Here is a 25,756-nt window from a genome sequence, read left to right as displayed (position 1 = left end):
GCACCGTGCCCATAGTTTCTGGTAAAGGCTCAATGTTAAATTGTTACTGCAAATGGTTGTCTATTAATTCCTTCATACATATTTCAGTATTTTAGCTGGAAAACAATTGTTCGCTCGCATTAACATATTAAAGCAAACTGACCAAATACAGCATACTCTCCTCGTTTCTTCAAGTTTTTTGGCCAACGACAACAACAGCAATCCTTTCGATATCAAAGTAGGACTTGATTAAGTTTGTACACATAAAAGGTGCCAACAGGCTTGTACCGCCACTGCACCCACGCACACCGCTTTACCTGGGGTGAGCAACACTTAGTGCACAATGCAGTTTGAGGTCAGCTAAGGTGACACAAAAACAATTGCTGGAATATATCATCATATTTATTTGTACATTCTTTAATATTTAGTAAGAGTGCAACACTGGGGTTAGGGCAATGTGTGTATGTGTGTCGGAGGAAGAGAATATAATCAAGTAGGTGTTCCCAACATTTTTTCTGCCACAAAACGGTTTTCGGTCCGACTGATATTTCATGGACCGGCAATCATCAGTTACATTCCTGCTGTGGCGATAAACGCAAATTTAGGGCATAGTTTCTCATCTGCTGAATTAAAAAATATATATATATATATATTGGTGTAGTACCGAGTGGCCCGCATATCGGTACCAGAGTGCGGACCGATATTTGCGGACCACTGGAGTAGGGGGGCCCTGCCCCAATCGAGCTTTATGGCGAGCCCCCAGGGAGTTTCGAAAGGTTCTGCGAGTGAGCGTGGGGTTTGCGTGCGTGTGTGTGTGTGTGTGTGTGTGTGAGCGCGCGCGTGTTTGTGTGCACGCGCACGGACGCGTGTATGTGCATGCGTCTGTGTGTGTCCACGCGCGCCGATATGCGCGTGCGTGCGTGGGCTTGTGGATGTGGGCGCACGCGGGTCAGCATGTGCGTGTGTGTACGTGTATGTGTGTGCGCGTGTTTGTGCGCGCGTCTGTCGGGACGGCACTAGGATCCAGCGGAATTGCGCGGCTTCATCCGTCTCCATCTTTCTCCAGTTCCCCCCCAACACCCCTCCCTCCCCTCAAGACTGTTTTAAAGTCTCTGTCATACTTGGGTTTGCACGCGACTTCCTGGACGGATGGAGAAGTGGGCACCGTGTAGCGCCTCATCACCCAAAAACAGCATCTACTTGCTTCTCTGTGACTGAAGGCGAGCTTTGCCTGACTGCCGAATCTTTCGTGTCCTTTCAAGCGCTAAGTGGAGCGTCGTTGCAGTCTCCTGTGTTGCATGTATCAAATGCACTATTACCACGCTGTCGCTGACTGGTATGCTCATGGTTAAGAATATCGGAGTGATGCTGGGATGCGAAGACTCTCACCCGGACCTCAGCTAGCATAATTTTTCCGTCCGTCAAATCCGCCTGGTTCGGACTCCTGAGCGTACGCTGCGTCTCCAGGCGCTGCTTTTTACGCAACGGCGGTATCGCCGATTTGAACGGCCGAAGGGGAAAAACTCAACTTGTGGCTTTTTTTTTTTTTTGCATGTGGACGTGCGCCAGTTTACAATGTGGAGCTTACTGCAAACGTGTTACTACTGCTGTTGGATTTTCTCTGGGGTCGTACCCTCCTTCGTTTTATTCTGGGCTGAGTGCCATCCCGGTAAGTTTCATCCCCTTGCATGTCAACAATGGGCTTTGTTGCTTGCGGTTTTTTCTTTTTTAAAGAAAGATTATTAAAGCATTGCCGTTGAAAAAAAAATCTGCTTCAACTGATTAAAGTCATCCAAGTGGTATTGCTGAGGACTCTGGGTGCTGTTAATATTGCAATTCCTTCTCCGTGCTTTATTCGATCCAGTACTGGGACTGTCAGACCTCCAAAGGAATCAGTCGGGTGCACCGCTGGCACTCAGCTGTATGACCTGTTTTTAAGTCGACTCGGGCTAAAACTCCAACGTTTCCCTTCGCTCCCAACTTGCCTATGATTCATCAATCTTCTGGTTTCCCCGCATAGTGTTTTGTTTTTATTATTATTATTATTATTATTATTTAGAGCGACCGAAGAACTGAATCCAGTTCTACAAATGAATGGTATTGTGTCAAGAGGAGCGATTGACTCCAGTCAGTTATAAGGGTGATAACAGTCAGGAGGTTGTCTGTCAGATGGCGGTCCAAATGCAGGAAGCCGTTTTGTCGCTTGGCTGTTGAGCACACTCAGACGCATTAAATCCAACATTAATACTCAAATGTTGTGTCAAGGTACAAAGTTTTTTTTTTAATTCTTATTATTTTTTGGTTGTTTGCATATTGTGTAACGTTTTGGAACATATTCATAGTACAAAGTGACATGGTCCACTTATCCCCTCAAAAATTGTGTTCCCTTTGTTTCCCTTTCAGCACAGTTGAAATACATATACCAGAACATATTTTGGTTTAGTGGCCTGCCGCTCAATTTGAGGAACACTATTTTTTACTTTTATTTTTGTAAAACAAAACAAAAAAAAATACACACACACACACGCAGACGCGCACACAAAATCTGTTGATCGACTGATCTATCGATCGCCCGATCTATCAATGACCTTGACCCCATGCGCCTTTACATTTTACTTGTTTTATTCATGTAAGATCTATAGATGGCCAGCCCTTTCTTTGCTTTCATTTTTGGCATCATGCCGCTGTCATGTTCAACTTGCGACATCCTTATTCTCACAAAATATAATCCAACACAACATGCAACATGAGTGACTGAATTACTCTGAATCCATTACTTAAATGTCATTATACAACCAAATTATTTCAAGCATGACTCAAGATTTTTGGTGAAAAAAATTTAATCACCCAAGATTGAGTGTAATGTTTCAATGTGTTGTTGCATTGTGATTTTGGAAGTATTGAATACATTTTAACGGGCTCCGATTTGCAGTAGAAATGAGCCTGTGCGTACAAAATGAAAAATTGAAAGTGCGACAGCATTTCATAACAGATTATCTGATACTTGTCAACTCATGATTTATGTTTTTCGCTCCAAACTCTTCAGTTGAGGAAAGTCTGTGTCTCGAGTCACCCAAAGAGTGAATTATTGACTCATGGACCTTTGATGACTCTCCGGACCCTTGGCATCTCTAAATCTCTGCCTTAAGATTTGCTGTCATGTTAAAATTCATGTGCCCAGCAGCCATCCATAATACGACTTGTTATTACAGCGGGAGTTAGTCATACCCTCGCCTGGAGTAGCACCTATATGGCATATGGTTTAGAAGAATCTACATAGATGTCTCATGCATGCACACACACTTACACAAATACGTACACACTCGAGAACGCATCCGACGCACACTCATGAAACTCAACAGTGTTAACACAACATTAAATGTCAGAGTGTAAGATGAGATGAGTTTCTGGTTGACCATATCCGTATCCTGACTATTTAGTCATTCTTATGATCGCATACTTGTTTAGTGTTGCAACGAGCTCTTCCTCCAAATGTTTGCAAGATGTTTGTTTATTTATTTATTTATTTTTACGTGTGTGTGTGTGTGTGGGGGGGGTGTTGCTGAATTTGTCATCCAGCCAACGTCTGGAAACAGACCAAGATGAGTGTGCTCGAATATTAGCCATATTTACTTTTAAATGTGTTTTGAATGCCGAGTGTCTTAAGTTGATCCAGTCAAAACAGTTACGAAATAATAGCGATCTTATGAATTGGTAAGTCACAACACTGAGACGTTTACAATGTGTGTGAACTTGACGCCTTCATGGGGCACGTAATGAACTCCGGCAACCATAGACCGGGAGTATGTTAAATGTCTTTATTTTTACTTTTCTAACTGGTTGTTACATGATAATCAATATTTTATGTTTAGCTTGTTTCTTTACTATATTTTTCATTTTGCATAACTGGGAAAAAAAAAATCATGAAATCGATAATCCTCATTTAAAATGTGTCATATCGTCTTCAAAAAACATTAAGTAGGGTTCTCATAAATTCTTCATTGAGAACATATTTTAAATCGATTAAAAAAAATAATACTACCAGTAATAAAATTTTTGTGTCAAATTAAACAGGCCAAAATAAAAATTGGTGTCTGTTTCCTCACGGAGTGGCTTTATAAATGTGCGCTGAAGAAAGCCATGATACACGTATACAACCAGACACCATATATGCAGTTGTTCTCACGCTCTGCCTTTTTCTTACATGATATCTTTCTTCCGGGCTCTATATTTCATGACTGCTTTTTGCTGAGCTTGACCACTTTGCTGTCATGATATTGGCTGTGGGTGAACAATGGTAGCTGTTTTATGTTGAATGGCTCGCACATGGTAGAAGCAGAAATGAGTGTGCTTCTCTCCGACTCGGCATCATTATCAGCAAGCTCGCTCGCTGGCTCCAGTCCGGAACCTCCACTGTCACAATTTGGTAAATTTCATGTTTTTCACAAATAGTAGCCGGGCTTTCGTTTTAGAACATACAAACTCCACACAGGGAGGCCGGAGATGGAATTGAACCCAGTAAGGGTTCAATTCGCGAACCACTGGTCCACCGGGCTGCCTACTATGTGTGTGTGTGTGTGTGTGTGTATGTATATATATATATATAGATAGATAGATAGATATATGACAATTTTATAAATATTAATTACTTATCCTTATAGTCATGCGGTTTCTGGTTTTGCACTCGGGCTATGCACACATTAAATAACCTCCCACCCACCCCCTCTTTCAAAAATCACTTTTATGCAGTTGTTTTCTTCTCCCAATTTGTCAGAGTGATCGAAGTGGAAAATTGCAAAGCTCTCTTTTTAAGACGGATTACGAGTTGTTGGGATGTTTGGTGTGTAAAACCACATAGACCAGAAAGCTGGGCTGCGGACGTCCTTTGTATTCCTATGCAGACGTCCTTTGTATTCCTAATCAATCAAGTTAAAATCAAGACAAATCTCTTTCGGATACAGACGGCTCGCTAAGAGAGTGATTGTGAGAATGTTGTGCTGATGTAGTTTGCTTTGCCGAAGGTTGTGAGTGTTTTACTTTATCCATCCATTTATCTACCCATCCATCATCTGAACTGCTTATCTTCACGAAGGTCGCGGGCATGCTGGAGCCTATCCCAGCTGTCTTTTGGGCACTTGGTGGGGTACACCGTGAACTGGTTGCCAGCCAATCGCAAGGCACACATGTTGATAAATAATGTGGTCGAAAATTTGATTTTGCATGAACAAATTCAAGAGTCAAAGCTTTAAGAGGCGCTGCTGAATCTTAGAATACTATAATCCATTATTCGTTCATAGATATAGCCGAAATAGAAAATGATTGTGTGTGAGTGTGTTTGTGTGTGTGTGTGTACGTATATACATGTGTGTGTATATATATATATATATATATATATATATATATATATATATATATATATATATATATATATATACACACACACACACACACATACATACAGTACATTACACACACACGCACACAAACAAACTTTACAAGTTTGCCACATACTCTACACTGAACGTACTATGTTAGCCTATCATCAATCCCGTTAATTGGTTGACATAGAGGGCAACCAATCAGATGACTGCATCACCGCTCATGCGTAAACAACGGCGCTAAGCACTAAGCTAGTCAGCGAATTACCTCTGATTTTAAGGCAGGGGTGCCCTATACGGCGATCAGAATCGACCTGGAGCCAGCAAACTGGTCCCAAGTCGACCGCAAGGGTTGGGAGGAGGAAATGGGTGTGGGAAAAAAAAAGTTTCTCTGTACCTTTAGCGTTCGTTAATTTTCGGCCCGTTGTGACTGTTGCTCATCGTAGTGTGCGTGCATATGTGCGCAAGCGAGTGCACTGATGGGCACCCGCGTGAGTGTGTGCATGCGAGCGCGTGTGTGTATGCTTGCACGTGCACGATCAGGTCGTTCGTGGGAAGTTGGTCGCTTCAAAAGTCGATCTTTGGCCAAAAAAGTGTGTGTGTGTGTGTGTGTGTGTGTGCGCGCACGCGCGCTAGGAAGGGTATGATGCGGCTCTTTGCAGTAACACCGTAAAAAAATTGGCTCTTCGTCTCTGACTGGTTGGCCACCCCTGCTCTATTGTATTGGACTGTCTATTAATTTGTAGACAGAGGCTATGCTCGGTCATTTATTTTGAAAGCCAGTGTCAGTCGGCTTCCCCATTTATAGGTCAAATTTATCCACTGACTGGTCATAACTAACAACCTACGGCTGTTATTGTGCATTCTCTTCAAGTGAGAGAATAAATGTCATCTTGCCCCCCTTGATATTGTTGAAAGCCACTGCATAGTACTATGTTTTAAATACTACGATGTCATTGTTGGTGACGTGAACAATGCTTTTCCCAACTATCCAAAGGTCCTATGAGGTTGGGCTATGGAACAAATGTCATTATTAAATGCCGCAGTTCACTTTTGGTTCTCTTTTCCGTTTTCTGCTCTGTTATAGGCTTGTGTTCAGTGTTGAGTTGTGTTTGGATACCTCATACTACACCCTTGTGCTCTAACTACAGACACAGGCAAATGTCCATCCAAGATGTGATGCAGAGTGAATCTTAACAAGTGCGCGAATTAAATTCATTTTGAACAATATTCATATTTCCACATTCGTCACCCCAATGGCCGTGCGAACTATCAAACATTTGTATTATAAAAAGGCCAAAGAATGGACTATGCTTCAGCGTTTGGATCTTTACGGAGATATGTGTCTGGTTTCTCAACGAAAATTGTATTGTCTTCGGTATCCTTTTATTTACATGTAGATTTTATTGTTTTTCTCTGCACTGCATAATGAAGCAGACAGCTCATGTCTGACAATTCTTCTTGCGGGAGGATATGACGCCCACAATCGTGGCCCTGGCTCCAGCCTGCATTGTTTGGAGACTGGTGGTTAAGCGTTTTATTCTCAGAGACTTCGAGGAGCGGAATACATTGTTTATGCTGGAGTCCACCTTAATAATGTCACTCCGCTGCAAAGCAACATCCTAATGATTCAGCCAATTGCTACGAGGACTACGGGACTTTGTGGGAGGCAGTCTGCATAAGCAACCTGACTGCAGCCAACATGCCTCTGGTCATCCACACAATGGTCAGTTTATAGCCACGCAAACATCTGTTGTTTTTTTGGGGATGAAAAGTGCTGAACAACACCACGGGCGTCTGCTAGCTGACACGGGGCATCACTTTTCCTCTTCTGTCGGCGGCATGCGGTGTCAGCATTGAGGCATCACAACCCTGTCATTGCACCGCTCTTCAGCCCTGGGTCAACAAAACACTCTGGAGACGGAGAAAGAAAAGGAAGAAGACAGAAGAGACGGACGGGAAAGAAAGAGACGTTTGGCCTTCAATCTGTCACTTTCTGACGTGAAAAATGAACGGGCCCTGTCGCTTCCTTGCTCAGGAGGAAAAAAACAGAGCAGTCTTTGTAATCTCCCAAATGCCTCCGCCAGCGAATCTGCCGGCCCATAATGCATATCCCTCTCTCCATCTATCTGTGTCTCTTTCTGCCCCGTCCCTTTTTTTTCCCCCCAACATTCATCCTCCATCCCAGTGTGGAGAGTGTGGATGTGAATTCATGCGTAGCAGATCCACCTCTTTAAAAATCCAGTGGCAAATGAGACAAGTTAGTTGGTTAAGTATTCTGAGCAGGCATCTGTGTCACCAACCTTCTCTCCGAGCCTTTTTGTTACAGTGATGCGGGAGGCAAAGAGGTGGGCGGGGGCTGACATTTAGGGAAGAGATTGGATATGCTTCATGGTCCTCGGTTGCCAACATTATCATTATCATCATCTCGGCGCTCACTGGGCTATTATCCGCACTCCGCTGTGGCCAGGAAAATTCTCGCAGGTCTTCGCAAGGGTCACTCTATCAGTGAGCTTACGGCCTGTCATTGCCACCCGAGCTTTCCGAAATAGATTGATTAAAAGATACCGTGTCTTGCTTGTGTCTACAAAAGAAGTGACAATTATGGGAGGAGTGTCACCAGGCAGTAATCCTTGTAAGATGCCGTTTTTGGTAGCCTCTGCCTTTCATAATGAGGATCTTGCTTGGAATCGAGGAGGAGGGAATTGACAACAAGATAGTTGGAAAATGTACACCTTCCTTTTGTACAATTGATTCAAGCAGGAAATGATGCTGTATTGTCACACAAGCTCAGTAAAGATAAATAGGTGTGAGAATAATTACAATCCTATTGAGAAGGGCACCAAAGGTGCTTGTAGCGTCAAGAATATGATGAATAAAGTTGTGATATTGATCAGTGCTTCTGTTGAGCTGAACAGACCAAATTTCTATCACATTTTTTTTCTTTACAGTGCCACTACGAAATTTCAAACTGACAAATAATGGCCAAGAGTTACCCTGCTTTCTTCCATGTCTTCTGTCCTGTTGAACCGTTTCTCAAAAGGCTCCTATGTTCTCTGTCTCTTTCTCTGTCTCTCTCTCTCGCTCGCTCTTGCCATTGTTCCATTTCATTGTTTTAATCAAGTCCACTGCCGCATTTCCTTGAGAGTGAGGTGTTCCTGGTCTGTAACCACACACACACACACACACATACACACACAACTGAGACATGAAAAATCAAGGTGAAAATATGTATAGACAGTATATGATGCTGATACGAGTGGCGAGGAGTACACAACTAAATCCCCTTTCTCCGTTTTGCTTCACTGTTTGGGGCTGGAGTGTTAAACTGACTGAGGTTAGACTGACAAGCTGTCAGGCCAGCGTGCAGGCTGGCGAACCTGAGTCGCGGCGACACCAAACAAACACCAAGAGGTGAGCAGAGCAGAAAATGGAGGAGAGAAACAAATAGACACAGTGTGAAAGAGTGCATTTGGTCCATCCCTGCCCTCCAGATTGAAACTCGCGATGCCATCAGGTTGTTTTAGCATCTGTAAGATTCAAATTGACGGCGTATCCCTGACAGTGAGACAGCACAAGTCTGCCGGGTGGTGATTTTTTATTTATTTATTTATATATTTGGCCAGGGGTGCCTTGTCAGGACTTTCAGACGCTTTCTGTTCATTTGTCAGACCTGATAGGTGGCCATTCACTCTGAAGCTGTGACAGCTCTCCAATACACCAGTGAAAGGTGTAGATGGGTGTTCCTGCCATTTCCCAGAACACTTTTTCATCTTGAATGGGGGAATGCACTTCACTCGCCTCCCATCAGTCATTCCAGCTGACAGGGATGGAGGCAGCTACATTCGCCCTCCGAAAGGTAAAAGCAACGCTACCACCTCACACTTGAATAATATTTTGCTGTGCCAGTGAAACAATGTATTTTACTTAACACTTTTTTGTCAGGTATTTTGCTTCTCTATCTTGCTTCTGTGTTCATAAGAATTTTTTTTCTCATTTTTAACTTCGATCATAATTCTTACAATTTTCCTCTTTCTATCCACCCATCCATTTTCAGCACTGCTTATGCTGAACAGGGTTGCGGGGAGTTGCTGGAGTCTATCCCAGCTGACTTTGGGCGAAAGGTGGACTACACCGTGAACTGGTTGCCAGTCAGCTGCAGGGCACATATAGAGACGAACTACCCCAATTTCACCCCCACATCCACACCGTCACTGAGTAGATCCCACGCTGCCTGCACACAATTCAGGCGAGTGTACCACTACACCATCAGCGACTCTTCTCTTTCTATCCATAGAGAGTATTAGACCGTTTTTTAATTTTAATTATTTCCTTGGGACAGTGCACATTAATCAACACAAGAATAATCAGTGTAAATGCGCCGGACTTAGCATAAATGATAGTTTTCAGCCGGAGTCCCACGGCAGGTTTCTAAAATAGCACAGTGAGACACATAATACGTGAAAATCATGATGACAGAAATAAGAACCAAATAGGTAAGACATCATAAAACAGACATTACAAACAGTTGCAGTACGCAATTACAGTACTAGACAATAGACCAGGGGTGGGCAAACTTTTTGGCTCGGGGGCCGCATTGACTTTTAAAATTTGACAGAAGGGCCAGGTCAGCACGAGCTATGGTACATTAAAAAAAAAACTGCATTTGTTGACAGCTCATATCAAACATCAACAGAACAAAAGCATGAACGTACTGTATTAATATACTTTTTTTAAATGACGACAGTGTTGTTGATGACCTATTTTAGCCTGTGCATTTCTGCAGATGGGTTGTGATCAGACCAGTAGAAGTAGAGCGATACAGAGGTCCTAGGTGGTCGAAAAGATCCCGCCCCCCCCCCCCCCCCCCTCCCTGTGTTCTGCAACTTCAAGTCAATGTGCCACTTGGCGGTGAAATGCCTGTCATTACAAGTCCAATTGAAATGAATGCAATCATTCACATCGAACCTTAATTGTAGACCGACCTTCGGCGGGCCGGATTAAAAAGACCAACGGGCCGGGTTCGGCCCGCGGGCCGTAGTTTGCCCACCTCTGCAATAGACCATGACAGACAGATCAGGTGCAGTACGGCGACAAATTTGCTGGCCAAAAGCCCACTGGAACGGGCTAGAGTCTGGAAACGGAGCTTAATGGGTGCATATCCGATGTATTTTTAGCCAATAATGAAGTTTTTTTTTTTTTTAAGTGGAATTTATTCCAGGATTGCGTTACTTTTACAGAGGTGACCATGTGTAGGCCGCTTAGGTGTCTTCATCTCTGGCCCTAAAGCTACATCCTATTTTCTTCAAAACTGATGCTCATTGACATGCTTAGGTTTGCAGTAAAATAATTTCGGAACTAAATCTTACATTTAATAATTATTCAGGATTCTGCATTTTGCAGAAAGTCAGCTTCGAGGGTCATGTTGAGGAGACCCTTTAAAATATCTTGCTGTCATTCGATTGTGATGTCTACTGGCTTTGAAACGGTACATTTTGGGGTGCGACGCACACATTGTTTTGCTGCTCAATCCACAATCCACATCTGGAAAATGGGGCCATGATTTAAAATGGAAAAAGATTTAAACGTATTGGCAAGACCAATTGTTACAAAAACAAAACAAAACACTAATTTTCTTTCATGTTTGCGAAATTTAAGATGACAAAAAGTATTTTTCTGAGCTGCGTTTTCAGGCAGGCTAATGTGAGGTTTTCTTGAGCTATATTTGAGATAAACTAATTTATCACAGTTGTCTCTTTAATTGTGTCTTAAACCATACAGATTAGCGCACAACTGCAAACAGGCAAGGCAGCGTTCAGCAGGCCATGTGCGTCACACCATAGCCCAGGATCGTTATCAGGTTTCTCGGAGATTGCTGATGAGCTGCTCATTTGTGTTGGAGACAACAGGCAGGTTCGAGGATCTCAAGCAGCAGACTTGGGCACCCCTGCCAAAGACCAGCTGCACTCAAAGCTCTCTTCATTGTCACTCGGCAATATAGGCAATTAGTATGCTATGAATATGATCCATCCATCCATGGATGGATGGATTATGAATATGAGATGAATATTCATGACCGAAAGCAGGAGATCCAGGATACAAGCATCAGAAATGAGTTTTTTTCTGTAGGGTGTTCTCCTTTAGAGATAGGGTGAGAAGCTCGGTCATCCGGGAGGGGCTCAGAGTAGAGCCGCTTCTTCTCCACGTCTAGAGGAACCAGATGAGGTGGCTCGGGCATCTGATTAGGATGCCTCCCGGACTCCTCCCTGGTGAGGTGTTCTGAGTACGTCCTACTGGTGTCATGATTCGGTTTAGGGACCGACAGGTGGCACTGTAGGGCTCCCCCGACAGCTGCACACCTGTTGGTCATAGGCAATTAGGGCTTTAAAAGGACTCCCAGCCCGAACACTCAGTGTCGGGTCATTGTTTGCTCTTGCTACTGTCATGTTTGTTTGTTTGCTGTTCCTTTGCTGCTGTCATGTTTGTTCTAGTCGTGTTTTGGTTATTGATAGCTTTTGTTTAAGTCATGGTTTTTGTTTGTTACTTTGGACTTTGTTTTGGATTTAGTTTTCTTGTTTTAAATACAATTCGTCAAGTACACCCTGCTCCTCCCTCCTGCCTGCTTTTTGGGGTCCACCACACAACGTGACAACTGGCAGGAGGCCCCGGGGATGACCCAGGACACACTGGAGAGACTATGTCTCCCAGCTAAAACCGTTGCTCCCGCGACCCGACCCCGGATAAGCGGTAGAAAATGGATGGATACATGGATGAATATATTATATTAATCTTATTATTTGGATTTCTGAAAGAAGATTGTTATTTATACCATGGAACACAGCACAGAGTGTGTCTTATTTCTGCTGTAGATATCATCTCTCTTCAGTGGGATTGAAGAAACCGAATAAAGACGAGAGAGAATGAGGGAGGGGTGTGGGGAGTGCATGTCAAGAAGTATTGTGTCACACATGCAGAAGAGAAGTGTGCAGCTCTCATTAAATCCTTGTGCGGTGGTGGTGCTTTTTCCACTTTGATACTTTGGAGATGCTGTCTTCCTCCATGGAGCAAGAAAGGGACTTTGGGAAACCAAGACAAGTCCATAGTCCAATTTGTCTTCGGTCCAGCGAGGGATGGTTTCAATATGATTGTGTGTGTGTTGTGTCTCTCTTAATCTCGAGTGACATCTTCTCATCATCTCTTTATGGTGAACTGTTTTGTTAAGCGCTTTGTTACAGCTGCCGCTGTTGTGAAAGCGCTATATAAATCAGCATGTATTGTATTGTATCTCAATTTTATGTCTACGTCTTGCAATGACCCTTTTTGTGTTCTTGTTTTCTTCCAAATGTTTTCTTCATATTCTGTGTGAATGTTTTTCAAATTCTCTAGCTAGCGTCGTGGGAGATCAAGAGAATTGAGGCTCAGTGGTTTTGACCGGGACTCGTCCAACTAACTAATCTCGGCTTGAAAATATTGTAAAAAAAATAGGAGGAAAAATATTATTATATATATTATAAACCAGTTAAGTTAAATGGTAAACACCTATTTGTTTCTAAATTAAATGATTTTTGAGACGGGTACAAATAAAAAAGTAGAGGACAATGCCACAATAGTCACCAAAAGGGAAAAATAGATAAACAAAACAAACAAAAACATTTCCTCACCAAAGCCCAAAGGGCAATTGATATTCATTGATTTGTTATGCTTTCCTGTTCTTTCTCTGCACATTATCTTTCTTTGACCTTCCATGGATTGCAGCTAAACTCAGTTGCTGTAGTCCGCATGACACACGGTGCTTGAAGCTCAGCCAGCACAACAAGACCATTGCAAAACTACACAATGGCAAACTTTGCACTGTGTCGAAAAGAAATAGCTTGACATTTGGACCCATTTAATATGTAATGCTGTGGAGTGAAAGGTGCGTGTTTGTGTGTGAGCGTTTGTGTGCGTAGAATTATTTGAAAGCAAAGCCCTGGAGCTAGAAAAACTGGGCGAATTGATGAGACACCACCAAGAGTTAGACAAAATAAATGTGTTTGTATTTTTTAGGATTATTCAGAAAATAATGAGAGCAGTCATGTCCACTTTTGAACACTTTTTTCCCCCTTTTGCATGGCAACATATGCGCATTTAGAGGAGATTGCGAGATCGGGTCTTCAACAGCTGGTAATTAAAATTCTAATTATATAATATGGAACATTGGACTTGAGTGCTTTCCCGTGATTTCTTGAAACTGTCCTTCTTTATGGCCCTGCGGCATTCTCTAAATATAACATTTAACACGGCTGGTGTCAAACTCCATTTGCATACGTTGCACTTCATTCTCTTGACAAGTGCGATGCTGCTCTTATAAGGCGGGAGAAGAACAGAACCAGAAGAAGAGCAGTAGCTGTGGTGCAGAACTAACGAGCCCAAAAATCGCATTTAAGCAAAAGCACTGTGAATTTAGAAATTAAAAAAACAAACAAACAAAAAAAAATCTTAATGGTTTCCAGATTGTTAACACATTTAAAACAGCACAAAAGGGTGATCAATTGTAAAGATTAGATAGGATTAAATTAGGCTTTAACAGGTGGATTCACTCATATTTCTATGCATTACTCAAAAACAATTTAAATTCTGCCAACGTACAAATTTATATTGAGTGCTGGGCTTTTTACGGCAAGAAAAAACAGATAGCTCTCACGGGTCGGCTTGAGTTGTCGAATTGCACTTTGCATTCACATGCTTGTTTTACCCAATAGAGAATGGCATTTTGCAAATGCAGACCGCCACAGCATCTTGTGTGGTTCTCAATTGTAAGAGTACGCCTGTCGACTGAAATATCGATATTTTGAGGCCGACACATATATCACATTTTTTCTTTTTCGTACTCCACCAATCCATTTTCTGCTGTCGGGGTCACCAACCTCTCTCTCTCTCTCTCTCTCTCTCTCTCTCTCTCTCTATATATATATATATACCGTAAATTCCGGGCTACAGACTGCACCTGATTAAGAGCCGCATGCTCAGATTTATGAAGAAAAATCAATTTTGTAATTATATATGCCGCACCGTACTATAAACCGCTGGCCAATGAGTAGGCGGGGTTTGCTTCTGCGTCCCTGCCGCCGTGGAGGGCCTCCGGGTGCCGTCCCCCGCTGAACCCCCGCAGAAAACCCCCCCGCAAACCTTCGTAAGGTGAAAATAATCTCCATATTTTTATGAGCATGATAAATGCATTTGCACAATGAAATTACGCTGAAACACATAATAAGAGGCCAGACAAAGAGAGATCTTGATGCGTATCTGCGTAATTACGAGGAGAAATACTGCAGCCCACTTGGCTTTAAATAGAATAATGCAAATCATATAAATGGGAAAAGATATATGAAATTATTTCTATTTTCCCTTATTTTACATGGGGGGACCATAAAATAAATGTTTGTCACTGTTTTTTGAAAACTTTTAGTGAGGGGAGGGGGGGTTGTTAAACATTTTTTTCCCCACCCGAAAATGAATCAAAGCGCGGTCTCACACCAAGTTTTGTAAAAATATTAACATCATTAGCGCTTTGCACTCAATACCAATAAGTCCCTTAAGACAGTCCAATATGTAATAACAGTCCACATCTGAACAATCCACCTATAATTCTAATGCTTTAAATTTCTTAATGTCAAGTAAAATAAATAAAATAAACATACCTGTGCTGGTGACAGTACTTGCATGTACTTTTTGGCTGTTGGCAATATGTTTTTGCACCTGCAAAACGTGCTGCTTGTCAAGTAAATCTTGCCTTGCAAGAACATTGGTAATCGCTTGGAATGGGCATCAAAGATGCCAGCGTGTCACTGTATTTTTTCAATGTTTTGCTTGCACAAAACCTGATTGGCCTCTAAATGTTGCACACGACACATAAATCGATGTTTCTCACAACATGCTTCTTTGCTCAATAACATTTCGTCCGTCTGTGCTGCAAATCTGCAAAAACATAGGAAATGACAAATACTGTCAAATTGGTGAACAGATAATCTGCCAATGAGCAAATTTATTATTGTGGGCAAAGCATGATTGCAGCAATAATGCTGTTCTGGAGGTACAGTACACGTACAGTAACAAACATTGGATGGATGGCACAGATGTGCATGGTAATATACTGGATATTTGAAGATTCTTCAGTGGCAAAACACACAGACCGTGCTCCTTAAAAACATCCTGTATGACAATGAGGCTCACTGCAATACCATGAGCTTTGCCATGATATTTTGAGAGTTTGATAAAAAAAATATATTGTTGGTCGGTAAATCATCTTTTTCCCGGTGAGCATTTTCAGTCAATAGAAGATAGATAGACGATAAGCCAAATTACGTTGCCGACCGCTGATGTCCAGTCAATGACATTGTGTAGACTGGTCAAAAGGATTTTAGCTGTGAAAGAGCAGTGCCATCAATGCTGAGTGAGTATTCCAAGCAGGAGAGAAGAGTGGTGTGTTTGATAGTGTCAGACGCAGCAGTGAGGTTGAGGATGACGGGGAGGTGGAGTTGATCAGGGTCAGAGGAGAGGAGGTGATTGGTGACTATGGATGGCTGATTCAGTGCTGTGATGTGAAGGGGAACCAGATTTGAAAGCTTTGAATAAGTAATCGGATGTAAGGTGGGTTGTCAGTTGGGAGCTAACAACCCCTTAAAATAATTTGGACAGAAATAGGAGGTTTGGAGATGGTATGGTCATTGTTCAGAATGTCAGGGTCAAGTCCAAGTTTTTATTGAGGATGGGAGTGACAGAGGCCATTTTGAGTGATTGGGGTACGGAGCCAGAGCTGAGTGAGCAGTTGATGATGAGTGGGGAGATAAAAGAGAATCAGGTCCAGACTGCAGGTGGTGCTTTTCATACCGGCCAGTCATGGTTTTGATCTGTTTCTGTTTGTTTTCAGCCCTTGGTGGAGTGCAGGGTGCACCAGTCATGAATCTTAATCACTGGACAATTTAAGGACTCCCATTCCAACCACTTGTGGTCGGATTATTCGCCTTGCTCACGACTCACGAATCAAGTGCAATTTTTGAGATGCTCATGATGTTGTTCTTTCTGCTCTTGTTCATGCCATAATTTGTTCTTTGTCAAGTCGTATTTAAGTTACTTTATTCATAGTGTTCATTTGTTTTTACCTGTGATTGGATCTTCTTGTCTTTTTATGGCAAGCAATTTATGTTATTTATTTCTCCTTGCCATTTGTAAGGGCTTTTTGTTCATGACGGTTTATGCGGACTCTGGGTACCAGCCACTTAATTTGTACTCGCGCTTTTTGTAAATAAACATTTTTGTCAAATAATTTTATCCATGTATACATCTTTGGGATCTACTCCTATCCGGATTATCCTGGATCGTAACACGGCCATAATTTTTGGCCGCTGTCTCGGGCACACAGAGGAGAACTGGGACAGAGGCAGAGTAATGGGGGAGGTGCAAGGGGGAGGATCATTTTATATATTCAATGGTACCTCGACTTACGAACGTCTCTTCATACGAAATTAAGTTACGAAACGCCTCAACAGGAAAATATTGCCTCTAGTTATGAAAGAAATTTCAAGATACGAAAGGCAAAAATACAGGTTGGGTTGCTACTCGTAGCTCCGAGTTTCCTGAGCGCAATATACTTATAGCTGCTCTGCCATTGGATATTCCCGACCATCATCCTGGCATCCCATTGGTTAAGAAAGACCTCTACCGGATGTTTCTATATGTGTCAATAGATAGATAGGTGTTTATGCAGCATCCTCGTCATTCGCCTCTCGGGCCATCAGGTGTTCCGCTAGTTTTTACGGTAGGCAAATATGAATCCCCAGAAAAAGTGTTCACCAGTCGGGCGATCGCTAACTCTGCTGATGTTTGGCTTGCACATTTTCGACGGATTGTTAAAAGCCGACAAAAGCAGATGTTCTTTACAAAATGCCAGGCGAAAACCACTTCTAAAAGAGAAGATGAACTAAAGAGGGCAAAAAACGATGAGGACACAGTTAAAAGATAAATGACCATCATTATTATCCCTGGAGAAGCCAAGAACCCCTTTCTTTTTTGGAAAATGATGAATTTTACATTAAATGACTGCTATATGTTCACTGAACACCAAAATATGTTTTTTCAAACATTTAATGCTTTAATCCTAATTTAGGATTAGGGCCAAATTTGACCCTTTGGGATTTAAGGGTAGCATTTGAGTAGCAGAATTTATAGGAGCCAAATTTGACCCCGTGGGTTCTCCAGGAATAATTATTCTTTACTCTTTTTTTTTTTTTTTTACATTGTGCACAATTCGTTTATTGTGCAATAATCTAATTTGTAACATGTATTTGTTCCATATTTTGATGCATTTTTCTGCTTTAGAAAATATTTATGTCTGAATTGGGGGTGGGAGGTTGCAATGGAGTAGGGCATTTACATGGAAAATGCGTCTCTACTTCCAAAATTTCTAGCTAAGAAATTTCTTCCAAGAACCAATTAATTTTGTAAGTAGAGGTACCACTCTGTGTGTGTGTGTGTGTGTGTGCGTGCACGCACACACACACACACACAGTCATTGTGGGAAACCTTAAGCTTTTACTTGTCTACTAGTCTATGTGAATTTTGTCCACAAGGGAGCAGTATCCAGAGGAGTCAATATGCTTTAAACACCTTAATCTTGACATGCTCTGAACATCTTTGAGATTTTCTAACCAACATGTTATTATTTTTATTTATGTATGTAAAATAATAAGGACATTAATTAACACATTTTTGAATATAGGTATCCCAAGATGATAACTTTTTAGCAGAAGTGGTTCAAATCAGGTAAAGAACTAAAATATTTTATTCTTGATTTTAGAATTTAAGAACACGTAAAAATCCGATCTTTCTTCGCTGATACCGATCAGCTTGGCTGTACTCGTCTTCATATCGTTGCTTAATTTTCTCTATGGCTGTTTGAAACGTGTTCCAAGCACACTGTTTTAGGGTGTTTGCCTCCTGCTGTGCGCAGTTTTCCACTCAAGCTGCCACTGTGACTCATTTCCATGGTGGAGCTCCGCATCATGCATTGGCCACTGTTTTGTGTTCTGAAAAGCACTTGCGGTCTTCCATTCTTCTCTCCTCCTCCTTTATTTGTGACTTGAGAGGTTTTCACCACTGGATTCTTTTCAGTCTTTCTCCATTCTTCACTGCTAGACAAGTACCGTGTTCCACACGAAACACCTCTGGATTTATGCTGCAAAGTGCAGCCATCTTTCTTGTGTTAATCACCTCAAGCTTGGGTGCCCCTGCTCGCCATGTCCCCAGGTCGATGGATGATCCACAGGGGGAAATCGAATGGAAACCAGCCAAGCCTGACGCTGAAATATTTTCAAAGTACCTCACTAAGACATAACAGGACAGCAGTTTAGTCTTTCAGTGGACTAGCGACCAGGGAGAGTTATCAATATTACATTTGAATGTTTTGGTTACAACATTGCATTTCTCCTCAACTTCTATTTCTGGAGATAGTTGTAATTATCGCTCAGTCATTGAGTCCATATTTTTGGCCGGGCAAACACCAATAAAAGGTTACCGTATTTTCACGACTATAAGGCGCCATTAAAAGTCAAACATTTTCTCCAAAATGGACAGGACGCCTTATGATGCGGAGCGTCTTGTCTATGCGCTGAGTTCCAAAACCTGACTGACAGCCGACACGCTGTTTATATAGAGAAAAGGCGGAAGTGACTGTGGACAGGCATGCGGCAAAGAAGTCGGCCAATCAGTGAAGGGTGGGCGTGTATATATATATACATATGGAGAGCGAGAGAGAGAAAAGGCAGATGTGAGTGAGGACAGGCATGCGGGGAAGAAGTCCGCCAATGAGTGAAGGGTGGGCGTGTAAGTGGACGCTAAAGGTACGCCCCAAGCAGGTACCAACACCTGTATAGAGTGTGGCTATGTGCATTGTTGCAAAACAACTTCGGTTTTGGTTTCTAAGAACCCCCGAAAATAAATTCTACAAAGAGACACGCCTACGAAGCTCAGTTCAAACTTCAAGCCATCGGTTATGCTTTTGGCATGTGTGCCCATCTCACAGCAGCGGTGAAAAACCAAGTCAAGCAAATGAACTCTGAGCTTGCCGTTATTCCCGGAGGCTTGACTAAAGAACTCCAACCGCTGGACATCGGCATCAACCAGGGGTTCAAAGTAAAGTTGCGAACAGCATGGGAACAATGAATGATCGATGGCAAACACAACTTTACAAAGAGTGAGAGGCAGCGCCGGGCGAGTTACGCCACAATTTGCGAATGGATTGTGGCTGCTTGGACGAATGTGTCTGCTTGCACTGTTGCTCGAGTTTTTGGCAAAGCCGGCATCATTTCTGTGGAGCCACATGGCAATGAGAGTGACTGACAACGAGAGGGAACACGGCGTTTTTGATGGATTACCGGTACTTGCACAATTGTTCAATTCTGATACAGAGGATGAGGACTTTGATGGATTTCTGGGTGATGATTGATCGAAAAACGTGAGTACATTGTACGATGGCTAAATAAAATACAACGGAACTCAGTTTTCCGTTGCCTTTTTAAAAACGTGTTTTTAGCTTGTATCTGTATGTCTTGGCATGCTACCGTATGCTACAAGCTAACGTGTTTTTAGCGTGCGCGCATGCATGCTGTATGTTTAAGCTGGCGTATGTTTTACCACTTTAAAATTGCGCCCAATAATACAGTGCGTTTTGTCTATGTGTAAAATACAGAAATAGCACCCATTAATGAGACTGCGCCCAACCATACGGTGCGTCGAATGGTCGTGAAAATACGGTACTCATTCTTAGCAATGCCTATAATTAGCTCACTTTGAAAAAGGTGAAGGTAAAATTCAAAGGACCGAAACAAAATTATTACGAATACAGAGACCACCATGTGATGTCTTGAGCAACATATAATCTCTGTTCGCTCTGCCAACATTTTAATTCTTTGAATTTGAAGTGGGCAGCAAGCTGGTTGACTGGTTAACACATCCGCCTCAGTGCGGAGGCGGACTCCCTTTGTGGAGTTTGCATGCTCTCCCCGTGCCTGCGTGGGTTTTCTCCAGGTAATCTGGAGATGATTGTGTGATTGTGAATGTGACTGGTTGTTTGTCTATGTGTGCCCTGCGATTGGCTGGCATCCAGTTCAAGGTGCCCAACGACAGCTGGGATAGGCTTTGGTATTCCCGTGACCCTCGTGAGAATAAGCAGCTCAGATAATGGATGGATGGATGAATGGATGGATGAATTTTAAATAAGAACAAGGGTAACAATGGACTTTTCAAGCACATGCATACATACTGAAACAATATTGAGAGAAATAGACTTTTGGAGATTTTAAAGTATGGACGACCCCCGTGTCTGGGGAAGTTGTGTTTCCACCGTGATAACACAGGCCAAATGATAATCTTGCACTCCTCACAGTCGCTAGAAAACAAAAAACAAAAACAAAACTGTTGAGTGTGAAAAGAATGAACTGACCAAGTACCATTGTTCAACTAAAACTAAGTGAACAGGATCCACAGGCCAGCCACCAAATTACTTGTAGATCAATGTGCATTAGCTAGCCATCCATCCATTTTCTGTGTCACTTGTTCATATCAGTATTGCTGGTATGCCGGAGCCTATCCCAGCTACTTTGAACAAGAGGCAGGGTTCACACTAAACTGGGCTCCAGAAACAAAGTGTACCACCAAAAACAGATTTTCAAAAAGTGTTACTTGCTTGGTGTGATTGCCGATTGTTTTGTCCCCTCCTCCCCACTGTGTAATTTATTACACTTTTAACCTGAAACAACAAAACAATCCCGTCATGGTTTTGACTGGTTTTGCATTGTCATCTTCTGCACTATTGGTATCAGTTTTTTTGTTTTTGTTTTATTATAAAGGTCCTTTTCTCATTGGTATGTCATCTGAAAAGGGACATGCGCAGCCATAGAAAATGCACAGTGCTGCTTTTAGTTAGAGCATAGGTTGCAAAAATGTGAATTAAAATTGCTGTGAAAGTAAAGAAACATGATCAATTTTGAAATTGAACATTAATATAATTTGGTATATTAAAGATAATCACCTCACATATAGTGCAGATCTAAATTGAATTTGCATACATACAATCAGCAAAACAATCATTGTTTAATTAGGGGCATTAACTAAATCAAGCTTTGCTACCAGAATTACCATTAGATTTTCCCAACTGTCATCATTCCTTTCATTTAAATTTTTTCCCTCCCAGCTAACTCGGATTTTATTAGTGTCTTGTGTCTCTTCGTGGCTTGCTTTTTGCGCCGGGAGCCCTGTTGAAAGCTCTGCATGTTGAAAAAGGTCTCTCAGGCGATGTCACTCCAAAGACCACTGCTGTGCCTTGATGTTGACAGGCGCTGGCTGAACCAACCAAAAGCAAAATCTAATTACCATTAAATCGGCAAGCCCCCAAAGCAAGCCCATTAGCCAAAATTAGCACACACTGTCTCTCACACACACACACACACACACACACACACACACACTTTCCTCTTCACGCTCACACTTTTCCTGCCCTTGCCACAAGCCTCCTTTTGTCCATTTTTTTTCTCCAAGTTTCAGAAGAATTGTCTGAAACAGAGTGGATGCTGTCTCATCTAAATGGATTTTTTCTTTCATCTTTATTCAGTACCAATGCCAAAATCACACTTTGAATTTGATATCCCAGATGGGAGAAATACACAGTTGGGTCCAGCATGATTCATGTTGGGTCTTAACTCAACATGGGTGCAACCGGATGGTGATGATGATGCATTTTGTATTTTCTAAGAACACAAATGGAGCTCCAATGACACGAGCACGAGTACTTGTCAAGCATTTTGCAGGAAGCCGCAATGCAGCCAGCTTCATTTTCATTATTCTTGTTACAATCATGATGAAGACATTCTTATCCTTATTTTTGACTTGTTTAGAATGATCATGTTTCCTTCCTGCCACTTTCAGTATACTGACTTTTTTATGACAAAACAAGGCTTTCAGTTTTGCGGCATATGGTCGCAGACCTCGACTTCTTTCATTCGACCTACTTGACCTACCTGCGGGTTACGAGTGTGCTTAAGTCTCTCGCATCCAAATATGGGAGAGAGGCGGGTTACATTCTGAACTGGTCACCAGTCAACCAGAGGGCACATATAGGCAAACAACTATTCACACTCACATTCACACCTACAGGCAATTTTGAGTCCTCCATTAACAAATTATGCATGTTTTAGGATATGGGAGGAACAGGAATAACCGGAGAAAACCGATGCAGGCAAGGTACAGGAAGTTTGGAGCTCAGATTTGAACCCACACCCTTAGAACTGTGAAGTGCTTCGGCTAACCAGTCAGCCACTGGACTGCCATATTCACTTTGATACTCTTCATAATTATTGAAGACATTTTAGTGAAGAAGATGCAGATTGTAATTTCTCACCTGTCAAGATTGCCTCAAGTGTTAATGGAATGGGAGAAGGTGTCCTGTTATCTGGGGGTGAGGTTATGTCGTGCAAAATGGAGTGGAGGCAAAATTCAGGTGAATCAAAGTGGCAAGATGAAGCAAGACTGCTGGAGAATTTAAAAAAAAAAAGGTTTTAATTCACATATTTAAAAGGAAGAGACAAAAAAAGAGGTACTGGAGTAAATCATAATAGATCATAACCTGAAAGGGATTCAAAAAAACAGACAGAGGGACACCTGGACAAAACACAAGTGGACTGAGAGAGCTGATAGACTGACATTGTTGCTGAACTGATGCCATCAAATGGAGATTGTTTAAATTTCCAGCCACAGAACACAGATCATTATAGCCGTCTCATACTTTGTACGACCAAGACAGGTTCACTTCATTCAAAAGTTTGAAATTCTTTATTGATCTGGTGTTAGTGATCTTTCATGTACAGTGTCCACAATGTCACTCTTATATGGCATTCATCTTTCGTTTTCATTTGTTTTATTGCTGTAATGTGGCTGTCAGAAGTGCTGTCCATGACTGCATTCAGATTTGGTCTAAATGGGTCAGGTTGAGGGCGGCACGCCGGGTGACTGGTGAGCACGTCCGCCTCACAGTGCAGAGGTGCGGGGTTCAAAACTCCTTCCTGTGTGGAGTTTGCATGTTCTCCCTGTACCTGCAGTGGTTTTCTCCGGGTACTCCGGTTTTCTCCCACTTTCCAGAAACCTGCATGGCAGTTTAATGGAACACTTTAAATCGTCCCGAGATGTGATTGTGAGCGCGAATGGTTATTCGTCTATGTGTGTGCCCTGCAATTGGCTTGCAACCAGTTCAGGGTGAGGGCGGCCCGGTAGTCCAGTGGTTAGCACGTCGGCTTCACAGTGCAGAGGTACCGGGTTCGATTCCAGCTCCGGCCTCCCTGTGTGGAGTTTGCATGTTCTCCCCGGGCCTGCGTGGGTTTTCTCCGGGTGCTCCGGTTTCCTCCCACATTCCAAAAACATGCATGTCAGGCTGATTGGACGCTCTAAATTGTCCCTAGGTGTGAGTGTGGGCGTGGATGGTTGTTCGTCTCTGTGTGCCCTGCGATTGGCTGGCAACTGATTCGGGGTGTCCCCCGCCTACTGCCCGGAGATGGCTGGGATAGGCTCCAGCACCCCCCGCGACCCTAGTGAGGATCAAGCGGTTCGGAAAATGGATGGATGGATGGACAGTTCAGGGTGTTCGCCACCTACTGCCTGAAGACAGCTGGCATATGTTAGAAAATGGATGGATATTTGACAAATAATCCACTTGTCTTGACATGCGATCTTCTTTGTTCACTTTCCAGATTTCTTCCAACAATTTATAGCTATTATACTACAAATACCTTTAGAGGAATACATCTTTCGCATATTTTTTTTAAAGGTAAAAAGGCACCCTTACCACTGTGTTTTATTCAGATCATGACATTTTTTTCAAAATAGACATGTAGACATACTGTAAAGTAAAAATGCAACAACAAAAAAAAATTGAAACACATTGGAATACTTCATTTTTTACATTCCCCTTTTTTTTAATCCTTATGTGTCCCAGTGGCAGCCATCTGCTGTCGTCAACATGTTGACCAAGTCTAAAAAACAAATGCCATTTTAAGCCATTTGTATGGCCATCAATCATGTCTTAATCTTTCTTTCCATGAGTTGATGTTAACAGCTCCATCAAATCTGGCAGTGGATACAAAATCGTTACAACAATGGCCTACTTTCTTTATCAGGGTTAATTTAAACATGGTGTTTGGGGATTTGTGTATTGCTCAGAGACTGTGTACTTTAAGCTTACATTTGAATTCATAGTGTAATCCATTTGATCAGAGCTAGATAGGATTTTCGATCTTGTCATGGACAGGAGTTCGACTGTTGCAGCAAATTAAAGACATGGGCTGTGTTTGTGTCCTCAGAGGTTGTATTTGCAGAGTCCAACATTAAGCGTTTTAAGCGACCCTTTTCATGTTAAATAAGTTTTAAAGACCAACATGGAAAATTATAAATTATATTAGTCACCATGAGCTACACTTCAATGTGACCAGTTTGTATGCTGTATTCCAACAAGTACTTAGCAGTGACATGTGGTGAGGTTTATGACTGGTGAGACTGCTCTGGAGTCGGATATAAAACCCATCCATCCATTCATCCATATTCTAATCCGCTTCTCCTCACGATGGTCGCAGGCGTGCTCAAGCCTATCCCAGCTGTCTTGGGGCAGTAGGCGCGGTACACCCTGAACTGGTTGCCAGCTAATTGCAGGGCAATATAGAGTGTTCCATTAACCTGCCATGCATGTTTTTGGAACGTGGGAGGAAACTGGAGTACCTAGAAAAAAAAAAACCCACGCAGGCACAGGGGCCCAGATAGCAAAGACATTTGCCCCACATTCGGCATGAAGCTGGCACAGGTGGCATTGCGTCGGCACTGGCATAAGGCATAGCCCAGGAGTGGCAGAGGAGGCACTGTCTTGACTCTGACAAACAAGATATGGACCAGTTGTTGAGTGAAGTATGTGGCCCAGAAATCAATTTCCAACTCTGGTCCATATATCGGCAGCCAGTATTGTGCCACCCTTAAATGCAGTTTCAGATTTTTTCTCTACACACAGCCTTGTTTTACATCACAGACATATGTGGAATTCTATTCATCACACACGCGCACACACACATTGGCACACGCACACACTCATGCTTGTGCACGCTTGCTCGTGTGCACACACAAATTAAACGTCGTCAAGTAAGATTATGTTGAAGTCGACTGACATCAGTGATAGAAAGTACAAGAACCGTATTATCCGCACTAAAAGACGCACTGGATTATGAGGCGCACCTTCAATGAATGGCTATTTTGTAAATGTTTTTCATACATTGGACGCTTCACATTATAAGGTGCAATCTACAATGATTCCACTAGATGGTGCTACGCTCCTT

The 25,756-nt window shown here is 42.4% G+C and overlaps 1 protein-coding gene across 2 annotated transcripts in view; it reads left to right on the top strand.

Moving 5' to 3' along the window:
• Window positions 1–1,076: 1,076 nt before the first annotated feature.
• LOC147200870 (receptor-type tyrosine-protein phosphatase gamma-like) overlaps window positions 1,077–25,756 on the top strand; it is a 365,530-nt gene continuing 340,850 nt past the window's right edge. Inside the window, exon 1 of one of the 2 annotated variants that reach the window (XM_086118199.1) lies at window positions 1,077–1,648. In XM_086118199.1, coding sequence (XP_085974325.1) covers window positions 1,555–1,648 — 94 coding nt within the window. In that variant the 5' untranslated portion in view covers window positions 1,077–1,554. The remainder of the gene's footprint in view (window positions 1,649–25,756) is intronic. The other variant, XM_086118198.1, reaches the window with a different exon arrangement.

The sequence above is a fragment of the Hippocampus guttulatus genome, chromosome 8 (assembly GCF_054856545.1).
Source record: "Hippocampus guttulatus isolate MCC_2025c chromosome 8, RoL_Hgut_1.0, whole genome shotgun sequence".
NCBI classification, from domain to species: domain Eukaryota; kingdom Metazoa; phylum Chordata; class Actinopteri; order Syngnathiformes; family Syngnathidae; genus Hippocampus; species Hippocampus guttulatus.
This window is presented reverse-complemented; position numbering and strand designations above follow the sequence as displayed.